This window comes from Amyelois transitella, chromosome 4, assembly GCF_032362555.1.
Source record: "Amyelois transitella isolate CPQ chromosome 4, ilAmyTran1.1, whole genome shotgun sequence".
Taxonomy (NCBI): Eukaryota; Metazoa; Arthropoda; class Insecta; order Lepidoptera; family Pyralidae; genus Amyelois; species Amyelois transitella.
This window is the reverse complement of record NC_083507.1, coordinates 6,846,913-6,872,892: the sequence shown is the minus strand read 5'-3', so window position 1 is coordinate 6,872,892 and position 25,980 is coordinate 6,846,913. Positions and strand designations below refer to the sequence as shown.

General features: G+C 35.1%; 4 protein-coding genes across 7 annotated transcripts in view; 1 reads left to right on the top strand and 3 right to left on the bottom strand.

Moving 5' to 3' along the window:
• The window catches only part of LOC106138406 (CD82 antigen), a 59,632-nt gene extending 56,300 nt beyond the window's left edge, over positions 1-3,332 (bottom strand). For 2 of the 3 annotated variants that reach the window (XM_060954500.1, XM_060954499.1), the window contains exon 1: positions 3,042-3,332. The gene's annotated coding sequence lies outside the window, so the exon portion shown is untranslated. Of the gene's footprint in view, positions 1-2,435; positions 2,484-3,041 lie in introns of those variants that run through there. The other variant, XM_013339544.2, reaches the window with a different exon arrangement.
• The window catches only part of LOC106138405 (uncharacterized), a 104,676-nt gene that overhangs the window by 77,689 nt on the left and 1,007 nt on the right, over positions 1-25,980 (top strand). Inside the window, exons 8-10 of the mRNA XM_013339543.2 lie at positions 8,270-8,444; positions 8,688-8,803; positions 9,631-9,745. Coding sequence (XP_013194997.2) covers positions 8,270-8,444; positions 8,688-8,803; positions 9,631-9,745 — 406 coding nt within the window. The remainder of the gene's footprint in view (positions 1-8,269; positions 8,445-8,687; positions 8,804-9,630; positions 9,746-25,980) is intronic.
• Positions 9,897-13,046, bottom strand: LOC106138407 (uncharacterized). 2 transcript variants are annotated; one of them, XM_013339546.2, is made up of 5 exons: positions 12,864-13,046; positions 12,437-12,642; positions 12,132-12,327; positions 11,549-11,677; positions 9,897-11,139 (listed from the first exon to the last, which is right to left on the bottom strand). In XM_013339546.2, the coding sequence occupies exons 1-5, from the start codon at positions 12,898-12,900 to the stop codon at positions 10,982-10,984; spliced, it is 726 nt and encodes a 241-aa protein (XP_013195000.1). In that variant the 5' UTR covers positions 12,901-13,046; the 3' UTR covers positions 9,897-10,981. The 2 variants fall into 2 exon arrangements, with proteins under 2 accessions (XP_013195000.1, XP_013195001.1); XM_013339547.2 differs by lacking the exon at positions 11,549-11,677.
• LOC106138409 (uncharacterized) lies at positions 16,553-25,516 on the bottom strand. Its single transcript, XM_013339549.2, has 6 exons — positions 25,331-25,516; positions 21,892-22,036; positions 21,407-21,546; positions 20,793-20,948; positions 20,629-20,715; positions 16,553-17,821 (listed from the first exon to the last, which is right to left on the bottom strand). The coding sequence occupies exons 2-6, from the start codon at positions 22,023-22,025 to the stop codon at positions 17,670-17,672; spliced, it is 669 nt and encodes a 222-aa protein (XP_013195003.1). The 5' UTR covers positions 22,026-22,036; positions 25,331-25,516; the 3' UTR covers positions 16,553-17,669.

Genomic DNA, 25,980 nt, shown 5'->3' with positions numbered 1-25,980 from the left:
ATGAGTGCAATAGGTTAGTTTTGTGTAAATTTTCGCTGGAAACTGATTGAAACTTAAAAATTGGCGACAACTGAAATGCTATTGGCAAGTTAATATAGGTATTTAGTTTTCAAACAAGTTTTGGTTCTTAAACACGTTCATGGAGATTGGTGAGCGTGTAAGTCTTACAAACAAATTTACTTTCGTTTTCATAATATTAGCTGGATGGATGCATGGATGAATACCATTGTAATGTTTTTTGCTTAGTAAATGTGCTTTGGAGATGTAGTTATTAAAATGCGGTTCGATGCTGCGTTATAAATACCTATAATTCGCTTCCATTAGCGAAGAAAAAACATAGCATGTACCAGTTGCTTTTCTTTCCGTACAGATTGTAAAAGTCAAACAAGGGTAATAAACTCGGGATTCTTTTAGGCGCTGGGCTAGCAAGCTCTATTTGAATCTCAATTTAATCATTAAGCCGAAAAGCTGAATGTAGCCTTTCAGTCTTTTGGAGAGTGTTGGCTCTGCCAACCACCTTATAAAGACGTGTTCACAATGTTTATATAAATATAATTAAATAAACTCATATTGGACCATGGAACACATTCAGTTGCCTGAATGTGCACGTTTCATCACTGTAAAAACATTGGTTAGCACTTAAACTAATGTACAAAACTCAGAAAAGTGAGTCATTGGTACATGGCCGAGGTAGGATTTGAACCTGTGCGCCCACACGCATAACTTGCGATTTGGGCACCTAAACCAGTCGACCACTAACGCTCTCAAAATACATTGTATATTGCATGCAAACGGTAAAATTAACCTAACAATGCTTTTAATACATATAATGCATTTTGTAGGTCAATTTTACCCTTGGGTTACCTACACTTAAACAAAACGATGGTAAAGTTAAAAGAAGAGATACTATACTCCTATTATGTTTTATTATAGCTTTGATGGAGCTAGCACTATCTGTTTCTTGAGTTTCTGCGTTTCAATTTAATTGGAGACAACATTTACAGCATTTATTGCAATGCTAAATCTTCATTGTATTTTTTTGTTACGAGTATTAGTCTTTTGTTTCTATATTTTGTAAGCGTACATAAGTTTGGAATAACGTGGACAACTTAAGGCTATTGCTACATTAGTGTAATGTGAGACGCTAATAATACGCCCCGTTTCTTGTTCCGTCGAGCACATTCAAGGTTCTTTCTTTAGGTTATCGCATTATTTACTTTCATGTAATTATTCGATCATGGACTTACACCCAGAAACTAGAGTACCTATGTACCCTCAAAATGTATACGCCAAATATTAATTACTTTTCTTTTGTTTCGGACCCGCGTTATAACTTAAAATTTCTAAGAATGACTAAATCTGACAGATTTTCACCAGACCCCAAGCCGCAATGCATAGCGTTGGAGGGTTCTACTGGGAATATAGAAAGAGCAAAAGATAAAAACATTTTCTGGAGCTTCGCACGGAATAAGGTAGTTGAGTCATCGTCAACTCCTACAATCTAAATAAATTGAAGAGATTTAAATCTCTCCAATAACTACATAAGCAGGAAGTGTAATAATAGTAGAAAATTCATAGAAAATAAAACGTTCAAATCACCTTCCCAATTGGGCAGTATTAAATCAGACCTTCATGTTACAGGAAAGGCTTGAAAATCTTAAATAAAACTTTCCACGCGAATGTGCTAGATTGATTTCATATTTATGTTATTGTTACTGAATAATATAGCAAACATTATATCACAACTGTTCTGTCGATAGAAGCCCTCCCTTTACTTTGATCGCAGTTCCAGGGCTGGCCTCGAGGGCAAAGTTAAGTTTACAACGAGTACAAAACAGCCTCGCTAGGGCCGTTTGTTTTCCATTGTTGTCCCGATCATAAATATTTAATGAATTCCTTTTATTCAGCGCCTAAGCTCGCTTAAAGCTCTTTCAGCGACAATGAGGCAACTTAAACAAGTTATGTTTTAATTTCACATCTAAATCAAACTCGACCGTTGCATAAGAAATGCTAACATAAAAAGTTAAACTTAAAAAAAGGTGAAATGAAAATGAGCGCGTGAAATTCTTGCCATTGCAAATTACGTAAGCTTTTACCATAAAATTTCCAATTTTTCCCTTAACATGATATTTACCTAGCGTTATTATAACTATATGTAAGTAATTTTTCTCGCAAATATTTATAAATATAGCTTTAATATACCTTTCCAAGAAGGTTAGTTTATTCCAACAATCATAATACGAGTGTTATGTGGAAGTATGTAGGTAAATCCATTTTTAATTTCCGGTAAGTTTCAAACAAAGACACAAACAGCTGAACGTGGTGTATAAGACTGCTGGGTCTTTCTACCCCGCGAGGGATACAGATGATATGTATATGTGTATGTTGAAAAAAAAGCTGGATAAAGTTAAAAAATAATAGTACTTAATAAATACTTATTAGTGGTCGCCAAGCCGTTTGGTCTGTAGTGATGAAAGTGAAAGCTGTCCCTGAGATGGCTCTCATCATCTGGTTACAGAGAGAATTTTAATTCAATTACACACCTTCCATTGAAAAACCCGAGATTTTGTTGTTTGAGAAACTATAATATTTATTTCCATAATTATTGGATAAAAATAAAGCACAAAAAGCACCACTAACCAATCGCTATTCCAATGGATACAAGCACAAAACACCTAGAACAAAAGATCTATCTCAAATGAAAATAAATTGCCAATATTTGTCCGTTCTGGGAATTGAACGTAGAGCTCCTCCAGTAAAGTCTTAGAATTGTAGAGGCGTAGGCATTACATTTACTTGCACATAATGTAATCAAAGAATATAAAAAAATTATCTTCACAATGTATAAGTAAAGTGTAAGCAGTCCTTATAATATTTTCATCATAACAGTGCATAGGTACTTTGCCGATATTTTTCATTCTATTAAACAAACGAGAAACATATAACAGTGTGTGCGACTTTGTAACTAAAATACGTGTTTATATCCTCAGTAATCTAATCTAAATATTTGATTACTTTTATAGGTACTATTTATACCTTACCCCATAGCATGACGTAGTCTTGAATCCGCCGAAAACACGCAAACTATTCGATAATCACTTGTCTACCGTCACACAGCATAGGATAGAGGTATTGTCACACTGTCAATTTAAATTGTCCTAAATTGAAAAAGGAGGAATAGTTAATTACAACAATATATTTAGAAAAAAATATTGTATCACGCGCACTTGAACACGTGCATGTCACTGTCGCTATGTGGCGGTGTGTGGCGTGGCGTGGCTCGAGTGTGCCGGTGTGGCGCGGCGCGGCGAGTGTCGTCCGCTCGCGTCGGACCTCCCCGCTGACTGAACCGTAGGGCTTCTGTCCCGCTAGGGCGGCGCGCCCACGCTCGATACCGCCGCCTTCCCAGCGCCCTCCCACATTGCAAAACCATTTATAAAAATTCAAAGTATTTTCTGTTAAATATTATTTTCAATCAAAATAAAAGGAATAGGTCTCGTACCTATCATCTACACGTTAAGGTTCAACATTTTTATAAAGTCGCAAGTTAAAACGTGGTTTGAATTTCCCATTCAACCTTGGCACTTCGGCCTCGTATCTATTTTTATCTGGATTAGTTATCTATATATTCGTTTGAATTTTATTTAAAAGTCACTTTCTCTTATCATGGACAAACGTACTTAATAGAAAGTTAAATGTGAATACGAAGATATATAATATAAAATTTAAAAAAATATCCAATCTAAAACAAAGTAGATCATATCTTCTTATTTAATAAGTTATTTATTCATAGTTTAAATTATTTTTGGAACACTTATGTGCTTATATCTTGCACTAAAAATATAGAGCTGATTAAGTTTCTGCTAGCACTTCGGCTAAAAACACCCATCCGCTAATAATGGCTAAATAACTTGAAACGTTGTTTGAAATGATTTCCGTAATAACGATTCATCAATAAACGGGAGTAGGTATTCATATCACATCAATCAATGTATTTACAAAGCTGTCGATATTACGCTCTAATTACTATAGGTACTGCGTACCAAAATAAATGTACCATCTATATCGATATGTATGGAAAATTGCAAGTACCTATGTTGTCATGTTTTTAAAGTCATAGAATTAATTATTTCAAGACGTAGAAGAATATTACAGAATCACTTTTTTTTAAATTGAATCAGTCGTTTCGAAACAACTAATTTCATACTAGTTATTTATTATAATAATATTAAATATTTATCTATGTATTTTTTAGTATTTGTTGTTATAGAAATCAAGGAAATACATAATTTAAAAAAAAATCTGCTTTCTAGCTATCACTGTTTATGAGATAGGTACAACCTGGTGACAGACAGACAGTCGAGGCTTAGTGATAGGGTTCCGTTTTTGCCTTTTAGGTACGGAACCCTAGAAAGATCGATCGAAGTATTTCACCTTTTGATACAATTAAATATATGTATGTATGTATGAACTAGTATAAAGAAACAAAGATTTATTTTTAAACATATATATTGAGCTCGATACCTCTTTGCTGTCATTTTCCCCATAAGTAGGCGTACAGCCTTACTCAGCGCGGAAACTAGGTTGTCACGGAAAGAACAAACATTTTGACCGCTTACTGTCTACTTGATGATATGCATTAGCACTTTACGATTAAAAAGTAAATCAAAATCCTACTAATGTTCACAAAATGGTTATTTACATTAAAACGAGGCTACTAAAAACAAGCAATCATTTATCATTCAAGAGTCGATCAATCAAATAAGTATTTATTTTAATCACATATTCACGTGCAAGGATTTATGACAGGCCCTAATGGGTATTTTACATTTATATTTGCATTATATTGAAAAATAGTACTAATACATCTTACTAACCATCAATTGAATCATGTGATGATGAAATACAAAAAGATGTAAGCTAATAATAATCAATAGATTTGGCATCAATTTTTTATTCCCTTCGGAAACCACTTCCCCTAACAAATACAGTTTGACTAAGAGGAAACTATGCATCGCCTTTAATTCCAATTCATTTAATTTTCCTGAAGGCAGTTGCTACCTCGTTAAGTAAGTATTTAAAAATTAACAATACAAGTACTACCTAACTAAAATATACTGCTTAAGTTATTCCTCGTGCCGTTATTTCTTAATTATTCACCTGTATCCTACAAAATGAACTTACAGTGCAATAAATAACAAACCACCATTAAAATAAATTTGTTTTTATGCCACACATAGAAACCATGCGACGTGCATAATTTTGCGGAAAAGTATGATAATGTTACGTAATGTATTTATACAGGATGCATTATAATTACTTCCATGCTAGACTGGGAGCAAAGAATAATTTAAAAGCAGTTTAATATTTAAGTACTAGCTGTGCCTGCGACTTCGTCCGCGTGGTATAGTTATTTTGGGCATCATTGAAACCTCAAGGATGCTCCTTCCCCGATATTTTTCACATTTTTTATTACATCTTCGCTCCTAATAGTTGCAGCTAGACGTTATATAGCCTAAAGCCTTCCTCGATAAATGGTCTATTCAACACGAAAAGAATTGTTCAATTCGAATCAGTAGTTCTTGAGATTAGCGCATTCAAACAAACAAACAAAGACTTCAGTTTTATAATATTAGTATAGATTAATCTAAGTGCCTATTTAAACTAAAAAAAATATTCCAATAGTATTATAACCAGAAATATGTGTACCTACAACTTACAAAAGGAAAAGAAATGAAAGTAAGGAAACGCCTGTGCAAATCTTGCCGTCGCCGAGTCTTCCCACACTCCCTTAGGGGAATCGGAGTAAATTGGTCAGGGCTTTTGGCCCTCTTCAATGGCATCATCGCTGCCTACGACTGTAGGCAGGTCGATGGGGCGGCCGTGACGGCCTGGGTCTTCACGTCTTTATACACTGGGAGTTCCCATCGGCGGCGGCGTCGTCACTGGTCGACGACGTCTGCCGCAAAGCAGCGAGGGGAGGGTTTCACCCGACGGCCCGGAGGGCAGGCGTGGAGCGGCGCGATGCCGCGCAGGTGGCTGTGTGATGACGCGTCCGCCCTCTCGAACATCTAGGTTCTCCCACTTCAGGTTCCTGAGGATCGTCGAGTTCCTCACGTAGCGCAGGGTTGTTTCCGACGACTGCTCTGAGACTTTGGTTCTCTTGGGCTCTGAGTCTTCTCCTATTGGTCTCAGAGCAGTATGCGCCGCCGGGGCCGCGTACGTGAGGCGGGATCTGACGTACGTTTGGTAGATCCCGAGCTTCGTCCTCAGGGGGAGGCTGGAGGAGAGAACTGCGTGAAGTCTTCCCCTGGCTGCCTTGGTCATGAAGCTTGCACTCGCCTCCCGCCCCTTTTATACCCTGCCGCCGCGAGACGCGTCGAGCGCGGCAACCGTTACGCAAAAATAATCCTTATAGCAAGATTCAGTATTTACGCGCGATGGCTTGTTAGCGTATTTCATTTCATGTATAAGTTTGGTGTTTTTATACCGATTTCGATGTTTCTTTTTTTATTGAATAGGTATTTATATGAATTTTTAAGAATTACGAATGAGTGTAAGTTTTATTGGTATTATAAACGTCAGAGTATAGAAATATAATCAGAAATCTCCGAACTGCTAAGCTATTAGGAATTACAGGTGTTATTGTTAGTCAACCATAACAGATAGACTTATGCTGTCTTGGGATATTTTTTTAATAATTTTATTTAGAATATTTCCGTAATACATGGTTTTGCTGTAGCTTTAACCATTAAGGGTGCACACGCGACGGAAGCTTAAAAAATCAAGTAATTTCTCCCGTTTTCCCAACATTTACTTTCATTGCTCTGCTCCTACTGATTGTAGCGTAATGAAAAGTATACTATAACCTGCTCAGGAGTATGAAGAATAACAGTACCAAGTTTCGTTAAAATCCGTCAAGTAGTTTTTGTTTCTATAAAGAACATACAGACAGACAGACAGACAGACAGACAGACAAAAATTTTACTGATTGCATTTTTGGCATCAGTATCGATCACTTATCACCCCCTGATAGTTATTTTGAAAATATATTCAATGTACAGAATTGACCTCTCTACAGATTTATTATAAGTATAGATAATGAATGTCCATACGACATATGACATCAGTAAATTTCTATCAACCGGCAAAAAAAGTACTCTTAATTTTTTTTTAAAGGCTATAATCATACTCGTTATTTGTATGTACTTATTCATATAATTTCACTGGTATTTTAAAAACCACCCTGTATGGCTACTGTGGTGAAACAAAAGTGTTCGCATATTGCAACGGCATCGCGTGACTGACTGTGATAGCATCAGGGACGGTCAGTCACCGAAGGCAGCCGTCAGAAATCAGACATGTCGACTTTTTATCTTGAACTTCGTGATCTTTTATCATGCATGTAAAAAGCCTAACGTTAAAGGAGGCATGCTGTTTTATTTCATATTATATATATATGTGGCTTGACATACCAAGGTACTTTGTGTAGATTTATGTTCGTTAAAATTAAAGGCTTATATTTCGAGGGTGAATTAGAGCGTCCGTGGTCGAATCGGTAAGGTGCCCGGTTAAAACGCATGTTGCGCATGAAGGCCCTGGTCAAATGCCACCTCAGCCATGCAACAATGACTACACATTAGTTTATTGATATTAGTTTATGCTCTTATGGTGAAGGAAATCATCGTGAGGAAACTGGATGTATAACCATATGATCCAATAGAGGTCGCCCGCGACTTCGTCCGCATGGAAACCCTATCAATCCCGCGGGAACTCTGGGATAAAAAGTAGCCTATGTGTTATTCTGGGTCTTCAGCTACCTACATACCAAATTTCATGGTAATCGGTTCAGTAGTTTTTGCGTGAAAGAGTAACAAACATCCATACAAACTTTCGCCTTTATAATAGTAGTAGGATAGGATAGGATATGGGTTAGGTTGCAAAAGTTGCGTGAAGGTCAAACGGGAGTCGCTTCGTGTAAAAACCTGACTCGCTCAATCCAGTCAATCCAGGATCCATGGTCAAAGTTTTACACTGAGCTCCTCTACAGAGTGGTGAGGATGCTACCGGGGCTAAATCCAAGAGTGGATTTCGAGGATGAATACGAAAAATATGTCGATTTATTTTCATAAGTAAAAAAGGGAAAATGTCAAGCCAAGGTCTCTTCTACCTGGACCCGGCGGAGGCAGCATAGCAAGACCTGAGACTTGACCTGTGTTCCTGAGATAGTCGGCTGTTTCATATAGATATTGATTGTTCGTTGTTACAGCTGGATGGCAGTACCCATCCTTGTTTAACAGAGCAGTGCTCAGGGGGCGTGGGGCGTAACATTGCTGAAGTTCTGTGGAAGCTGCGCAACGGCAACGTGCGACTGCTGACGGCCATCGGAGATGACTCTGAAGGAAAATACCTCATGGAAGACGTTCCAGGAATGATACTTGATGGTATTTTGAATCATATGTTACGCCAGGTAGCAGCTTTCCGATCTGCCCTAACTTTAACTTCTGACCTACTGTTTTCGTCGTACCTACCTACATCCAATTTAATTTATGTACGTATAAGATACTTAAACTAAGTAGTTATGCGACTATATTCTTGTGGAATTTGTAGCTCTCTCAATCATAGAACTCGGAAAATGTAAGGCAACATATCCTAGACGTTAATTGATGTGTGATTTTATTATACAGGGTGCATCATAAAAGGTGGGCGAACGCCTACGTACGCCGCCGTGCTAGATAAGGCTGGAGAATGTCGCCTAGGCTTGGGAGATATGGCGTTATATGATCACATTACTGAAGATCTGGTAGGCATCACATCTTTGAAAAGATTAAAATAGCACTTTAGAAAGGACCCTTCCCTCTATTCCGTGGATGTCGTAAATGGGATAGGCTCATAAACTCGGGATTCTTCTTTTAAGCGATAGGCTAACAACCTGTCAGTATTTGAATCTCAATTCCACAATAAACCTATATAGCTGAACCTGGCTATTCAGTCTTTTAAGACTGTTGGGTCTGGCTTCCTCGTAAGGGATAAAAACGTGATTATAAATATGTGTGTATTATATAAACATTGACTAAATATCCTTTTCCATTAAATTATTTATCTATACATATAATAAAACAATAAAAATATATTTTGTCTGTACATTTAGTATTTTTGACTGAAATGGATAGAGGGACACTTGGAATGAATAATGGAAAGCAAAACTATTTTTTTTTTAATTTCTTTTCTGTCTGTCTGTCTGTATGTATGGTCACGATTATCTCCGAAAGTACTGAACCGATTTACTTAAAACTAAAGCTAAATGTGGTCTTTCAATCTTTCGAGACCGATGGCTCTGTCTATCCCGTCAGGGATAAAGTCGTGGTTATATGTAGGTACATATGTTATACTAGCTGTTGCCCGCGACTTCGTCCGCGTAAATTTCGAGTTGAATCTCGATCATACAGTCAGATACAGACAGACAGATAAAAAATGAAAATAAATTCTTTATCCGTTTCAGTCAAAATATTAAGATACTATGTATTTACGCCAGTAAGGTACAGCGTGTTTTTTAAACTAAAAAACAGAGGTGATGGGATATGACAATAATTTCAAAATGTGACCTCTAATTTATGGACATTTTTTTAGGTGGACAGATACATAGAAGTATTTAAACAAGCTCCAATGGTAGTAATGGACGGTAATGTACCGCAGACAACCATGAAATATATCATTCAGATGTGCAGCCACCTTAAAAAGCCAGGTAAGGATAATTTAATAGGTAATAATTATAATCTTCCCAACGAAGTCAGGTAATAATAATAGTTAGATAGAGATAATCACCTTTTTTTATCATGGCCCTTCGATTACTTCGGAAGACAGAATGCGAAATAACGGACAAAATAAAAGTATGATTTAAAAATAATGTTTATTTAGGTGGTTAAAAGTTTACTTAATATAAAAATCCATTATTTATAGATAGTACATAAAACTTACACAACTTATAGGACGGATTTTGTTACTATAATTAGATTTATTTGTCCTAAATGCCAAACAACTCAGTCAAACAAGGCAGTCAAGGTGATATTGACTGTGCTCTTCTTATCTTATATAAAACTAAGTCGGAAAATATAAAAAATAGTTGAAAATAAGCTCGCCACAAGGTCATTTCAGAATTTCATAATTTTTTAAATTATAGAAAAAGGATACTAACCAATTAAATCTAACAGCTTAAAAGTAAATTCATTATTTTTTAAGAATAATATCAAGATCATTTATGTATTATCGTATCGTAAATAAGAGATTCTCTTTCTTCAGAAATCACATCATTCACTTTCAAATGTGGATAAAGTTCCAAGGATTCTCCCCCAAGGAACGTAAGAAGGCACTATTAATCAGATACACTTCATCTACGTCATACAACTATAATAACAAACATTTTTGCAAATTTAAACTATCGCCTTTGCAGTTACGTAGCTAAATTTTTATAACACGTAGTTTTCGCTTTCATTCCCAAAGTATTATTTGACCACTGATAAAGAATTATCTATAACACAAAGTATGTATATGAAAATTATTATCTTATGCATAGATTTTAATTATGTAGAATGTTATGCGAAAGTGACAAGACATTATGTGATACGATAATTCAGCCAATAAACTTTATAGGAACCAATATGGACCTGCAGTATAAAGTGCACATTTATAGGTGTCAATACTGTCAATCAAGTTGAGGAAAGTAGGCCTATACAATTAAAGCTATTGCGCAAAATGCCGCTTTTTTGATTTTTTGCATTCCAAGTCATTCAAACAGTGCCCAAACTAATAGTTATTTTTCGACCATTTGTTGATTAAGTAGGCAAAATAATACTTTTACATTCAGATAGGATTAACCCATAAAGTTTTACCTAATAAGAAAAAGTTATGACCACAAATCTTAAAAATTACCAATTCTTTTAGATATGGACGGTTACTATCATCTAAGAAATTATTATTAATACTAATTCCACCCATGTCGCTGTTGCTGCAATTGTTCACGTAGATGTTGGAGAGCATGCTCAGGTTGACTGTGGTGCATCTGAGCAACCAAGTTCTTGGCTTCAAGGCGAAGTTCATACAACTTTCTCGATTCAAAGTATAAGAGAATGGCTGCAGCACCTGCAATACCACAAAATATTGACTGTAGATGTCTTTCCAACTTTCTTGTTTATACAATCTTAATCATAATGATGTAACGTCGTGCTTTAATGTGCATTTATATATATACATGTAATCACGTCTACATCCCTTACGGGTTACACAGAGCAAACAGTCTCAAAAAGACCAATAGGACAAGTTCAGCTGTTTGGCTTAAATATAGAATTGAGATTCAAATAGTGACAGGTTGCTAGCCCATCGCCTAAAAGAAGAATCGCAAGCCTATCCCTTGGTCTCCCTTTACGACATCCATGGAAAAGAGATGGAGTGGTCGTAATCTTTTTCTATTCTCGCTGGGAACCACATGGGACCAATATAATACAAATAATAAGAATTCCTAGATTTGAATAAATTATATAGGATATCTTACCAAAAAGTATAAATGCAACAACAGCAAAAGCATATGACCAAGACAGAACATTGAATGAAGGATACAGCAGCCAATCTCGTCTATAGCAATTGCCGCCAAATATGGCAACCGAGAGGAATAGGAAGACACCTAAAACAAATTAAAATGTAGACACCAAAAATATTATAACTATTTTCATAGGTAAAATCCTCTATAATTTGGTTTGGTCATGTGGAGAGGAAGAAAGCAGGTTGACTTAGAAAATATGGAATGAGAGTGTGAATGAAAAGGAGTGATAAGGCCTACACAACATAGCCTGATCAAGTTAAAGACATCCTGCTTGAAGAGAGTTATGAATGTAAATGAAGCGAAAGAAGTAGGCAGAGATCATGGCAATAGAAAGATGTAGTCTCGGCCTACGCCTCTGGAAAGAGGCGTGATTTTATGTACTTATGTAACCCATACACATAGTTTTATCTTTCACAGTTCATACCATCCAATTAATATTAAATTCCAACTTTGGGTCCCACACCTCTTTTTTTATCTAGAAGTTGAGGCAACATAAAAAATAGGTGATGATAAAATTCTATTAAAAATTACTTACTTGAGAGTGTTACCATTGCAAAGGAGCAAGATACAAATATCCACTCATAACGCAGAGCAGCACGAAGAGGCCAGCGCATTATAACACAGGCCAACAAAACCTGGGCCGTCAATGACAGGATCAAGGCCAGAGTCACAAATGACTGCACAGCCGTTAACCAGCCTGGTAGAAGCCATTCTCGAATCACATAGAACTCCTGACAAAAATGCAAATACTTTAACATTAATAATCCCATTTGTTGAGGTAAACCATGTGCCAATATGTATAGAAAGTAATTATAATATTCATAAGCATCAACATCATACCTCACTAAAAATGTAATGGCAACCATGAAATAGTCTATATGGGTATGTTGGGAACCGAAATCTGTCGAAACAATATTCCCACAATCCCATATGCTTAAATGATGAGAACATCTCTGGGTAGGACTCAATCCAATAAGGACCAGCAAAGGAAAGGAGCAAAAATAAACCTGCCACATAAGTAATACTCGCTCCAATGAGAGTAGCATCTGTAAAGAATACAAATGGTTAAAAGTCTATCATTATATATCTCTATAAGTTCATTATGTAAAAATGTCATAGCATTAACATTAAATTTATTACACTGGGCAAATACTTGGTTCAAGATTTTTGTCTGTGTAGAAATAATTTTACTAGGTTGATTCAATCCAAACTTGGCATGGCAACAAAAGTTGGCATTATGTAGGGGCGTGCCCACTAACAAACTTACTGGAAGCTTTTGGATACTCGTTATCGGCAGCAGTCATATTGATAGATTTGAACACCAAAAATTATGAACCCTTTTTTCTTTTTTCAGTCTTCTCACTTTACAAGAAAAACAGAACAGCAATTTTAACAAACCGAAATAAAATTTTGTAAACTATTAACTTCATAACTTGACACTTACTTGACAATGTTGACAGCTGACTAGGGATGCTCGATATTCATCGATGTTGAATAAACATCGATGTTTAGCTGGAAAACATCGATGTTTTGACATCGATGTCATGACTTCAATATTATCGACACATCGATTTTTTAGGAATAAATATATCGAAAAAAATTATAAACTTGTTATAGAAAAATAATATTTTGTCTGGTGATGTGACACAAATATGCCTTTGGAATTACAATTTTATTTAAAAAGTCTGGTAGCTGATTTAAAAATAGACCCATTACTCCTATGGAATACCTATGCTAGAATCCACCTATCCAAATTTACAGAAAATCTATATATATAGCTCTTAAGTATTTGTGTTACACAGCTTCAGAAAGGCTTTTTTCTAAAGCTAGCCAACTCCTATACCAGCAACGTAACCGATTGAAGGGAAAAAACTTGTCAAAGTTAATTTTTTTTACAAAGTGTGAACAAAAGATACTGGTAATATTTTTGGGATTGGTAATATTTTTGTTTAACTTTTGTTATTGCAATTACAATAAATAATTTTCATAAATATAATAGACGGTTTTATTTTATTTTTAAAAAAAACATCGATAATTTACACATATCGATGTTTTTGAATCGATGTTTATCGTACATCGATACTTTTGGTTCGATGTTAACATCGATGTTTTCTTAATATCGATCATCCCTACAGCTGACTTCTGTTGGTGTTGTCTTTATTCATTCCTCCACAAAACTCGGTACCTAATTATAACCTGACAATGATTTAAATTAATAAACGTCGGTAATCGAATTGGTAGAGAGCCTGGTTAAAATACCCCGTGCCGTGTGGTTCCCGGCACCAATAGAAAAAAGAATAGGACCACTCCATCTCTTTCCCATGGATGTCGTAAAAGGCGACTAAAAGATTGGCTTATATACTTGAGATTCTTTTTTTAGGCGATGGGCTAGCAACCTGTCACTGTTTGAATCTCAATTCTTTCTTTAATCCAAATGGCTGAACGTGGCCTTACAGTCTTTTCAAGACTGTGGGCGCTGTCTACCCTGCAAGGAATATAGACGTGATTATATGTATGTATGTATTCGAATACCCCCCGGTCATGTACCAATGACTATTTTCGAAATTATGAAAATTAGTTTGAATGCTCTAACGGCATCTGGATGTGTAACCATGTTCGATCCAATACGGGTTAGATTCCCTGAAACCCTGACTCACCCAATCCAGGATCCATGGTCAAAGGCATACCACGGGCTCTTCTCCAGAGTGAAAAGGATGCAACCTAGACTAAAGCCAAGAGGAAGAAGTATCACATAGGCACATATCTAAAGGAAAACTTGCTTCGAAATTAAAATGCATTATCACGTCAGTGAATTCTGCAAATGAAGTCGCCAGAACTTAGGTTTTAAAGATAAACAGAAATAAAAATTAAAACAGTGGACCTATAAGGAACCTAGCCATATTGCAGCTTTAAACTTGGGGCAAAAATATTTTTTTTTGTATGTATGTATGTTCGTAACGCGATAACTTTCGAACCGCTGATCGCGGGTCTAATTTTGATAAAATTGAAAAGGTATGTAGTTACCTAAATCGCTTTTGAGATTCACATTTTTGTAAAAAATAAAAATCCTCACGAAGAAAGTTCAAACGGATAGAAGACGGTGCGATCAGACAAAGATCTGGAACATCTGTCTCAGTAAATCATTAATTAAAAACTTCACTACTATGACGCACAACCTGAATTATTTGTTTGCTAACATCTATCAAGCGACTGGTAGTTGGAAAGACACAGGATACTTAGAAAAGTACATCAAGTAGTCAAACCAAAAAATCTCTCATTTTTACGTGCCTCGTTTAATTTGTTTTGGCGTAAAAATCATGACGTGCCCGCAGTTTCCTCTGTACGCCTGAGCAGGCATTAGGAGCAGGCCCCTCTTCCCCACTGGGCACTATGGGCATGTGCCCAGGGCCCCGCGATCGACTGGGGCCCCCTAGTTCCGGCCAGATTACCAAATGATAACCGATATTTAGGTATTACCGAAAAAAAATAATTTTAAAAACATGAATTAAGGAAAGATGTGAATTTGCCACCTTTATACCATGTGCGGGACATTCACTAAACTTGGTAGGTGTCCATGCTGCTGGGTGTGTACCGGAGGCATCACAGTTTTTTGAAATAGTTCAGAAGAGTACAACTTTTTTTCGGGCTCTACCCTCAGATGGAATATGTTTACAGTACATTTAGGTTCAAAAAAAGTTGTTAAAAGTCTTTCACAAACCAGATGGTCAGCCAGAGCTGATGTAGTAAGCGCTTTGCATGGGGGTTATAAACGAATAATAGAAGCTTTAATCACCATCGCAAACGATACTGAACAGGCACGAGAAACTAGAGACGAAGCCCTTAGTCTGTCTAGAAAAATGGGAAATCTAGAATTTATAATACTGACGGAAATCTGGGCTCTATATTGGAAAGAATAGACAAAACAAATAATTATCTTCAGAAAGAAACAATAACACTGGACATTGCAACCAATTTGTTCACTTCACTTTATGATTTTATTACTAACCTCAGAGATAAATTTGATAACTTCGAATCATTTGCCAAAGAAAAGAACCCAGAATCTGACTACAAGGATCTATCTCAAAGAACGGGACGTAGAAGCTCACGGCAGAGTTTTTTTGATGGCTCTGCGCCATCAGTCCAATTGAATGGAAAAGAGCGATTCAACGTAGAAACCTTTCTTCCAATAATCGATACCTTGAGTGTTCATCTTAAACAGCGACTAAGTTCATATGAGACCGTTAGTCAACGTTTTAGTTTATTTTTTCTCTTAAAAACTCTGAATTCCGAAGAGATAGGTACGACAAGGATGCAAAGAATTTTCTGAAATAGAATGTTAACATTTAAAAGAATACTTAAAAAATGTTCAGAGTGAAAATGAAGCACCTAACAGTGTACAGGAAGTATATAATCTATTAAAGCAAAACAAAATTGAAGACACATTTCCTAACGTAGAAATTGTATTGAGAATATTTTTAAGCATGATGGTCACTAACTGCAGCGGAGAACGCTCCTTCTCTTAATTGAAAAGAATAAAATATGAATTAAGAAGTACAATGCTTCAAGAGAGATTAACTAGTTTGTCGCTAATGTCCATAGAATGTGATATTCTCAATACCATAGATTTTGAAGAAGTGATTAACGATTTTGCTCATCTTAAATCTGGAAGGGTTATAGTTAGTAACTTAATAAAAATAAATTTAAAACCATGTTTGCCTAATTTCTTTATCTATTATAACTAAATAGAGTTTTCTCAAGGTCGAAGGGGCCCCATGATCCTAATGTGCCCAGGGCCTCAAATAGTTTAAAGACGGCCCTGATTAGGAGTTCGTATAATGGACTCCGATGACTTAAGCATTATTACACTGAAGACCTTAGCCCTGGACGGACACATCCATATTAGGAAAATGTGTTTATTAGGAAAGTAATTTGTGCGATATATGTGAATAAAATATATAAAATATTCTTTAAAATTTATTGGAATACAATAAAATACAAAATGATTGGTGGACGGCAGTAAGAGATTCTTCACGTTGTCTTATCGTTTTTACTTATAATACCTACTCGTAATATAACTCCTTAAACATTATAAAACTACAATGATGGACGGTAAAATATAAGGTAATTCGTTAGATATGTAATTGTGATAAGTAACTTCATATTAAAAGTATACCTTAACTAATCACCTATACCTAGTAAAATTAATATAAAAAACATACGTTCTCATATGTACGAAACAAAATTGAGTAGGTATAGTGTATTGTAGATTTAATAATTAAAGCCCATAAAATAATAATAAGGTACATACATAATAAATTACAAAAACATGTAGTGCGTGTTTTTCGTGTGATTTTATCGAGTTTGTCAACCACTCTTATTTGTGCACATACAGAAAAGTGCCCAAAAGTGGTTGTTGTAAGAACATCATAATATTACTGACTGTAACCTAAAAATGAACTTTTATTTGATGTTTACCATGATTAAAGACAGCTAACTTGCTTGATGTGCGTATACCGTATACCATATCCTGCCAAACCATGCGAAATCAAGGCAGCAGTAAAAATGTTTGTTGAATCATTTCAAGTCACATATCTTGTGTAGCAAACGCCAAAAGAATCAAATAACTCAAAGGTTATGTGCTGCTGTGACGAATTAGTTATTAACGTTAATTAAGTCTTAGCATCTAACGTAAAAAAGTTTTAACATAAAGCGGGGAACTTCTTAGTAAAAGTGTATGTATAATTCTTGAAATTGTGATAAATTATACCTACGCTACGATCGCAAACACGCATTATTGATTTGTATAAGGCAATAACATTCGTACGAAATATCATTCACTTAAAGCTATACTATGGTTTACAAACAGATCAAAAACAGTAATAAGAACTGAAAGAAAATTGTATACAAATATGTTAACTGCATCAAATATCTTTTAAATTTAAAAATATACATAATACGACAGATTTTTTCGCACACACAGATCGAAGTCATTGATACCTATAAAGTAGCATAACACCTACTAACATAACAGCCACTAGTCAACGAGGCCCAATTACAACCATCCGGACGCTAATTACGCCTTTGACTCATACTCCATTTCGAAACGAGCTTGTGATTCTTTAAGTTTCTTTCGTTTCTTCAACTGAATATTCGACTCCGTTAAGAAAAGCGCGGCAGTGACTAGGCACGCCACTGTACCGACCACTCCGAGGCCGAACGACCAACCTGTCAAGAAACAAAACCTTAGAAATGGGATTGAAATATGTTTAGTCTATCCATATCCAAATTTTAACTGACCGATGTCTGTACTTGAAAGATATTGAGAAAAAATCGATATGGGTATCCTATCTACCTAAATGACAAATAGTAGCCAAAAATTTTGCTGCAGATGTGTCTATAAAAATATCCAAATATAAAAGGGGACAGTAGGACGGCGTACGAAGTCGCGGGCAATAGCTTGTAAATTATGCCTTTTTGATTGAAATGTGTAAATTGCCATTTCGACCTTCTTTCTAACATTTTGCTTAAAAAAATTGATATAAGTTGTTGTGCAGTAAAAGTATTAACAGACAAACTGTAATTAAGAAATAAGAATAGAATTATAATGTGAATATAGAGCGTTGAACTATATAGAGTAAGATCCCAGAGCCGTAAGACACAACTTATTTTCTAAAGAATGGATCTTTCGATTCTCAGTAGTCTTTCATGTACTTTTAATACCTGCATGTTTGTGAGACTTGCCCGGTGACACCTGCGCAGGTACCAGGCGAGAAAGGTAACTAAAAATCACAGTTACTTAACTTAAATTTTTATGACTGATTTTTATATATATTTTATAGAATATTACTCTGAAGTCATATCAGAGAAGTCAGACGCTTTCCATGCGCCAGAACTTTTGTCAGACGCTTTAAAGCTCTATCAAAAAAAAATTAACTTAATTTATTTTTAAATGTCTGACTTTTATATATGTTATTCAGATAACTATTACAAAGTTGTATTAAATCAGTCAGACAGTTTGTATTGACCAAACACCGCTTAAACACAAGAATTACTCAGCCTCGAGTATGAGCGCGGTAGCACAATGCGCATGCGCGTCAGAGTAAAATATCTAATATTTGAAAAGTACTTACTGTTTTCAATTTCATATTTTTGCATATCTATTAAAATACGATGAAATTTATAATTAAAATAATAATTAATCATTTTTAAAATAATATAATATATTGCATATAAATAGGGGAAAATGATTTTTTTTGTAGCAATAGCCTTTCAAAAAGAATGATTTTTATTTTATTTAAAAAAATATATCTATTATAATAATTTCAATAAAAAAATAATAAATTATGATTAATCAATTGAATAATTATTTTATTGTCTCTTTATCATCTTCATCATCAAAATAGTCATTTGAATTTTCATCATTTATTAAATCTCTATACTGTCCACTCAAGTCATCGTCCTCATCATCAGTTAGATTGTCGTTGCTGGCAGAATTTTCCGTAAAAATAAAATCATAAACAATTAAAAAATAGTATAGTAATAGTAAACCTATAACATATAAATATAAGTGAAAGGCGACTAAGGGATAGGCTTACAAACTTGGGATTCTTTTTTAGGCGATGGGCGAGCAACCTATCACTATTTGAATCTCAATTCTATCATTAAGCCAAATAGCTGAACGTGGCCATTTAGTCTTTTCAAGACTGTTGGTTCTGTCTACCCCGCAAGGGATATAGACGTGACCATATGTATGTAGTCTACTTTAATTTCGACACCACCGCAACGGCTTCGATGGTCCAATGGTTAGCGCGTGAGACTGTGAAGTTGGCGGTTCGAGTTCGAGTCCCAACAATAACAAGATATATATTAATTTTTATTAAAAATATTTTTATTTGTGTTGTTTGAGTATTTATTAAAAAAAACTTAAAATCAACATACTACATATAATAATACGGTAAAAATATTTTGTCTGTACATTTAATATTTTGACTGAAACAAATAGAGATTTTTTTTTCATTTTTTGTCTGTCTGTCTGTATCAGACTGTATGATTAAGATTCAACTCGAACTTTACGCGGACGACGTCGCGGGCAACAGCTAGTATGCAATATAATATATTATTTTAAAAATGATTAATTATTATTTTAATTATAAATTTCATCGTATTTGAATAGATATGCAAAAATATGAAATTGAAAACAGTAAGTACTTTTCATATATTAGATATTTTACTCTGACGCGCATGCGCATTGTGCTATCGCGCTCATACTCGAGGCAGAGTAATTCTTGTGTTTAAGGGGTGTTTGGTCAATACAAACTGTCTGACTGATTTAATACAACTTTGTAATAGTTATCTGAATAACATATATAAAAGTCAGACATTTAAAAATAAATTAAGTTAATTTTTTTTTGATAGAGCTTTAAAGCGTCTGACAAAAGTTCTGGCGCATGGAAAGCGTCTGACTTCTCTGATATGACTTCAGAGTAATATTCTATAAAATATATATAAAAATCAGTCATAAAAATTTAAGTTAAGTAACTGTGATTTTTAGTTACCTTTCTCGCCTGGTACCTGCGCAGGTGTCACCGGGCAAGTCTCACAAACATGCAGGTATTAAAAGTACATGAAAGACTACTGAGAATCGAAAGATCCATTCTTTAGAAAATAAGTTGTGTCTTACGGCTCTGGGATCTTGGACTAATACGTTTTCCTCACAACAATTATTACGTAGGTATGTAATGGTAGACTTGACTTGGCCTTGTCTAAGGCCTCCATTATAGTAGATTTTCCCACGACAACGTTGAATGATGTTTTCTCTTTATCCTGCACATACGTAATATGCAACGCGACGTCCATTTTATGCTCGCAAAAATTAATCTTTAATCATTAAATTAGATAATCAGTTAACTACCTTCATTTTTAAAATAGAATCACGTCGTTGGAATGTCCAAAATAACATCGAACATCAAGTTATGGTGTAAATTTTAACAATCAAAAACAATGTAATAAGTGGAAGAAAATGTTCTTTTTACCTAAATAATTATTAGCGTGATCTGGCATCCATTCATCTGCATTTCCCAAACATGCAAAAACTATTACTGCAATTGCCCCACTGACACCTGAAAAAGATGATAATCACTTTAATGACACATCTAGATTTTGTAATAGTATTATTATTAATGAGTTTGTTATTTACCTGCGCCCAACATAATGAAGCCTATAGATCTTATTAAAAGCACGAAGCGGCTTTGATCGGGTCCACAACAAAGGAAGAAAATGAGGACCAATACTGTTGAAACGAGAACACCGAGCAAACATATCGTAAAGAAAAACTGCGTCGCTATCATAAATCCTGAAAAAAATATCTTGTTAGAATACCTTATCACCAGAAGAAAATGGCGCAGAAAATACATACATATAATCACGTCTATATCCATCGCGGGGTAGAGAGAGCCAACAGTCTTGAAAAGACTGATAGGCCACGTTCAGTTGTCGCATAAAAGAAGAATGCCAAGTTTATAAATCTATACCTTAGTCGCCTTTTACGAAATCCATTTCCAATTTCATTATTATATTAATAATCTTCATTTAAAAGTTTTGAAAATCAATACTAAAATATTATATAAGTTCACAGCATTGCATGTCAGAAAGACTAAAGATTTAATTAACATCGACACAAAGCTACATGTATAACAATTAGGGAACTAATTACCCTTCAGTTTGTGAGTCACCACCAACTGACATCAAAGATTTAATTAACTCATTTACATCAGCAGTCATTAAGTTTTTGTGACAAATAAATGTACTGACCAGGAAGCAAGTAGCCACGAATCTTATCGTAGCCGGTCGTGAACGGGTCGTAAACCCAACGACAGCCCACGAAAAACCTTCTTTGGTATTGATCCAAAGGGTCGGGAAGGGATCTGAAGCAATGACTCCATAGACCCAACCTGAAACAAATGACGCGCTGCGGAATATTTTTATTAAACCAGGGTCCATGGCATGGACTTTATGCAGAATAATGGCGAATTAAGAAAAGTTAATCGAATGTGTATTATAGCAGGCCCTCGACATACATTCATACTTCTGAATAATTGTTATAAGCGCACTCCGGAAAGCGGACGGACCACTTCTCAAAGGAGTCGAGTAAAATTAATTATATGCCTTTTATTCGAGACAAAAACGTAATCTATGTCCTTAAATCCGACGTTTATAAAAGGACCTTTTAAACGATGGTTCTACTTAAGTGATTGCTAACTGGCCATGGGTAATTTAAGTCCGCCACAAACGTTTACCTGTCCAACTTCGCGCCCCTTATTCTCGAGTCGCTGACCAACCAGCTAGGCGTGCCGAAAGCCAATGCCACAGTGACAAGGGCAATGATGAATACACCAATGCCACAGTTTCCAGCTAAGCTTCTATTCTTCATTGTTTCTTATTCTGTAACAACAACAATAAACTCTGATACACATGTGAATATATTAACAATACCGTTTCGCTTTGTTAACTATTAAAAGCATGTAAGCTTATACATGCTATGATATACATACTCGAATGTGTTTTAAAACCCTGAGACAAAAATGACAGAGAAGAAATATCGAAATGTCTAATAAATAATACCGATGTTTTTTATTTCGCGCTGCTGTGTCTACAATGATCAATGAAGATGAAATACAATGAAATGATTTGTTTATTTTATAACTATATACTATTTTCTTGTTACTGTGTAAATTTCTATGCAATAAAGATATTACAAACAAACAAACAAACAAATGATCTGTAATTGGAGAGGATGCGAAATAGAACGACGACGAAGTCGCCGAAGTCAAATGGCCAAAAATGTAATAAGCAAACTCACAATAATATGGCAAAATTGAAATGTTTCTATTCTTATACCTACTACCAAAATGAGACAGTCACGAACTTTTCTACCTTCCTGTACGCATCCTAATTCTGAACAGAAGGAAAATTGACTGTTTCGATATGTAGTGCAGAAAGAGGATGCTGCGTCGTCTATACCCTGTACAGCAAGAAAAACCCAACAGATCAATCTTCGAACAGCTCATAATTAAAACTAGACTCCACTATCTTTTTAACACTATAGCTCGGACACATTCAGACAACCTGGAGAAACTATTTGTGGTGGGCAAAGTAGATGGAAGGAGTCCCAGAAGCCGATCACCTGTCCGGTTTTGACAGCCCTCAGATAAGCTGAAGACAGGGTAGCGTGGAAACAGCAACAACTTAACAAAACGTGCACGACCTTCCGCTATGAAGAATGAGACCAAGGAGTATTTACAAAGAGATAGACGAACAACTTAGTAATTCAGGAACGGTTCGTTTCTTTTCCCTTTTATTAAATGAAACCATAAGGAAAGCCGAGCTAGCTTTACGCTTATTATGCGTAAATTGGGAAAATTTAAACCAAGTACAAATAGAGTAACTACAAGACGATAACCGATTTCGTATCGCACCTACCTCATTACCGTTGGAAAAAAGAAACTTAAATACTTTCTCGAAGTATTATTATCACAAACAGGCACACGTTGCGGTAGTCATAGGTACTCTCCTTGAGAACTTATACGCTTTTAAACATTTTGTTCACATAATATTGTCTTCTTTATACACGCATACTATAAGTATGCTATCACTTCTTTATCTCTTAGATAGACAGAGCTAACGATCTCATTTTATAATTTTTTGTTATTTCTATGGTTACATCAATTATGCTCATGTTAATTTGCACTGACCTATGGACTAGGGCCACGCCTTCGCATTCGAAATATACTTGCCCAGTGCATGTATCTGTTTACCTATGCTCTATTTTGTACGTGATAATTAATCCAAAAGCAAGTTTCAACACGTAAAAGAACGACTCTGCCATTTTTCACCACGCATAAGACAAGGTTGTGTATCTGAGATGAATAACAAGCAAATGTTTCACAATCACACTTGACTGGTGTTTTGTACTTGCATAACATTCACCTACAAACACAATGCCAAAAAGGTTCACACACATTACACACTGTGGGAAACTTGTTAACTAAACTTTTGATTTTAAAACCTAGGTATATATTTAAGAAATATGCCAAAAATTCAGACTGTAAATTAAGCTTATTTTTGACAACCAACTTCAAATAAGGAGGTAATTCTTATAATTATTTTTATGTTTGTAACAAACTTGAATAAATTGCCGTGTGGTTCCCGGCACCGATACAAAGAAAGAATAGGACCACTCAATCTCTTTCCCATGGATGTCGTAAAAGGCGACTAAGGGATAGGCTTACAAACTTGGGATTCTTTTTTAGGCGATAGGTTAGCAACCTCCCACTATTTGAATCTCAATTCTTTCATTAAGCCAAATAGCTGAATGTGGCCATTCAGTCTTTCAAGACTGTTGGCTCTGTCTACCCCGCAAGTGATATAGACATGACCATATGTATACAGTATGTATTGAATAAATTTTGATGATTATTTTTGCTGATTGGCTTCTCAGGTGATATAGTTTTAAGGTCAAGATCTGATAATAAGAACTTTGAACTATAGAAGTCACAGAAAAAGGACTAAGTGAATGAACCCACTTTAAATTTAAAAATATGTTACTATAAGTTTTTAATTTAGATCTACATTATTCCTATTTAAATGAAGTCACCATACTACTTTTGGTCAAAGATTTGTACCATAGTTTTGACCTTAGAAAAGAATATGTGCTTCTTTTGTCAGTAATTAATAATTTTCTTTCATTAAGTACACCTAGTTTAGTTTGATAAAAATAAATTGGCAATAGAAGAAAATTACTAAGTTCAAAGCTATAATTTTTATCTGAATACAAGATGAAGACAACTTTAAATATCTGCTTTTTGATTTTAATCATCAACCCAAGACCTATCTATTTGGTCTCTTTTAATATTAACCAAAATTTAAATTATTTCCTTCAGTAATCAGATTCAAATAAGTAATCTGTATTCAGAGGAACTGAAGAAACACTAATAGCTTTTTTCATACATTCCACAATACTATAAGCATATGGAGAGTGAAAATCAGCTACTGTGATGAAATTATTGATGTATTTCAAAAATCTAGAATAAAATGATTTGTTAGTCTAGGTACCCAGAACTCTTTTGTTTTATACATATAGAACAGCAAGAGATCTATGCAAAACAGCAAATCACGTCTTAATCCTTTGCAGGGTAGGCAGAGCCAAGTCTCTAAAAGACTGGAAGGCCAAGTTAAGCTGTATGGCTTTATAATAATATATAATGATGGAATTGAAATTCAAATAGTGACAGGTTGCTAGCCCAGCCCAGTTGCTAGCTAGTCTGAAGTGTTGGGAACCATACAGCACTTTTTTGTAATTATGAATATAAATTTTACTTCATTTCAGCAAACAACTCATATTCACACATTACTAGACGGATGTAGCACAATCACAATTCCTCAAGAAAATGTATTTAAAATGTAAGCGAGTTGAGAGAAGGTAACAATTAAAAGATCAATTTAGTGTATTTTGATAAGGTTTTTTCATCCAAGAAATTTACTTTTTGTGAATCTTGTAGAGAATTTTGAATAATACTTAAGTAGGTATTAGATTTACTACTTTACTATTTCTTTATTAATAATTTTATTCTCGCTTCAGGGAATATTAAGCGCGTAATGTAAAAGACAAGCTTTGAAATTTACATAGCAATGTAGAAGTAAAATTTGTTTTTGATAGAAACAATACAATTTACTTACCTTATAATGTATAATAATTTATTCACAGGAAATATGAAAGCTCGTAGTTAAGTTATATCAAATTATAAAAAATATTTGAAACATTTACGAATTCACCAAAACACTAAAAAACCTAGCCCATCCCATCCCATCAAATCAAAGTCATACAATGACAGTTAAGGTTGGCTTGTTGCTTGATTGGATTGATGCTTGATTGGTTGGAATTTGTTTGAAGGATTAGAACAAGTGTTGCCATAGTCATGCATGAAGCGTACGTATAACAGATAGAAGTTTCAATCGATTTAATTTTTTTATCGATAAGCTTTTATATTCGACTGACCTATTTTAATGATTTTGGTACTTTTTGCTCTGTGGTTCCCGGCACTTTAGAACAGAACTAAAGGACAACTCCATGTAAATCCATGGATGTCGTGAAAGACAACTAAGGGACTAGCTTTGAGTAATAATCTAAACAGGCCAGGCACATCAATCTATTCGAGCATGCATGTGCCAGACGACGTCAGGTCTTCCCATTTGGTCAGGGCTTTTGGCCCTCTTCAATAGCGATCACCGCTGCCTACGACAGTAGGCAGGCTTATAATCTTGGAATTATTCTTGTAGGCGATAGTGTACTCAAACTTGTCAGTGACGAGTCGTCACTATTGGAATTT

Bases quoted from the DNA above. Each gene is read 5' to 3' on its own strand.
- LOC106138409 (XM_013339549.2), bottom strand. From the start codon at position 22,025: ATGAAGAATAGAAGCTTAGCTGGAAACTGTGGCATTGGTGTATTCATC. The intron at 21,547-21,891 runs GTAAACGTTTGT...CATTTGTTTCAG, and splicing joins AGGGGCGCGAAGTTGGACAG to GTTGGGTCTATGGAGTCATT. The intron at 20,949-21,406 runs GTCAGTACATTT...TATTTTTTTCAG, and splicing joins TCGTGGCTACTTGCTTCCTG to GATTTATGATAGCGACGCAG.
- LOC106138407 (XM_013339546.2), bottom strand. From the start codon at position 12,900: ATGACTGCTGCCGATAACGAGTATCCAAAAGCTTCCA. The intron at 12,643-12,863 runs GTAAGTTTGTTA...TATTCTTTACAG, and splicing joins CGAGTATCCAAAAGCTTCCA to ATGCTACTCTCATTGGAGCG. The intron at 11,678-12,131 runs GTAAGTAATTTT...AATTTGTTTTAG, and splicing joins TGCAATGGTAACACTCTCAA to GTGTCTTCCTATTCCTCTCG.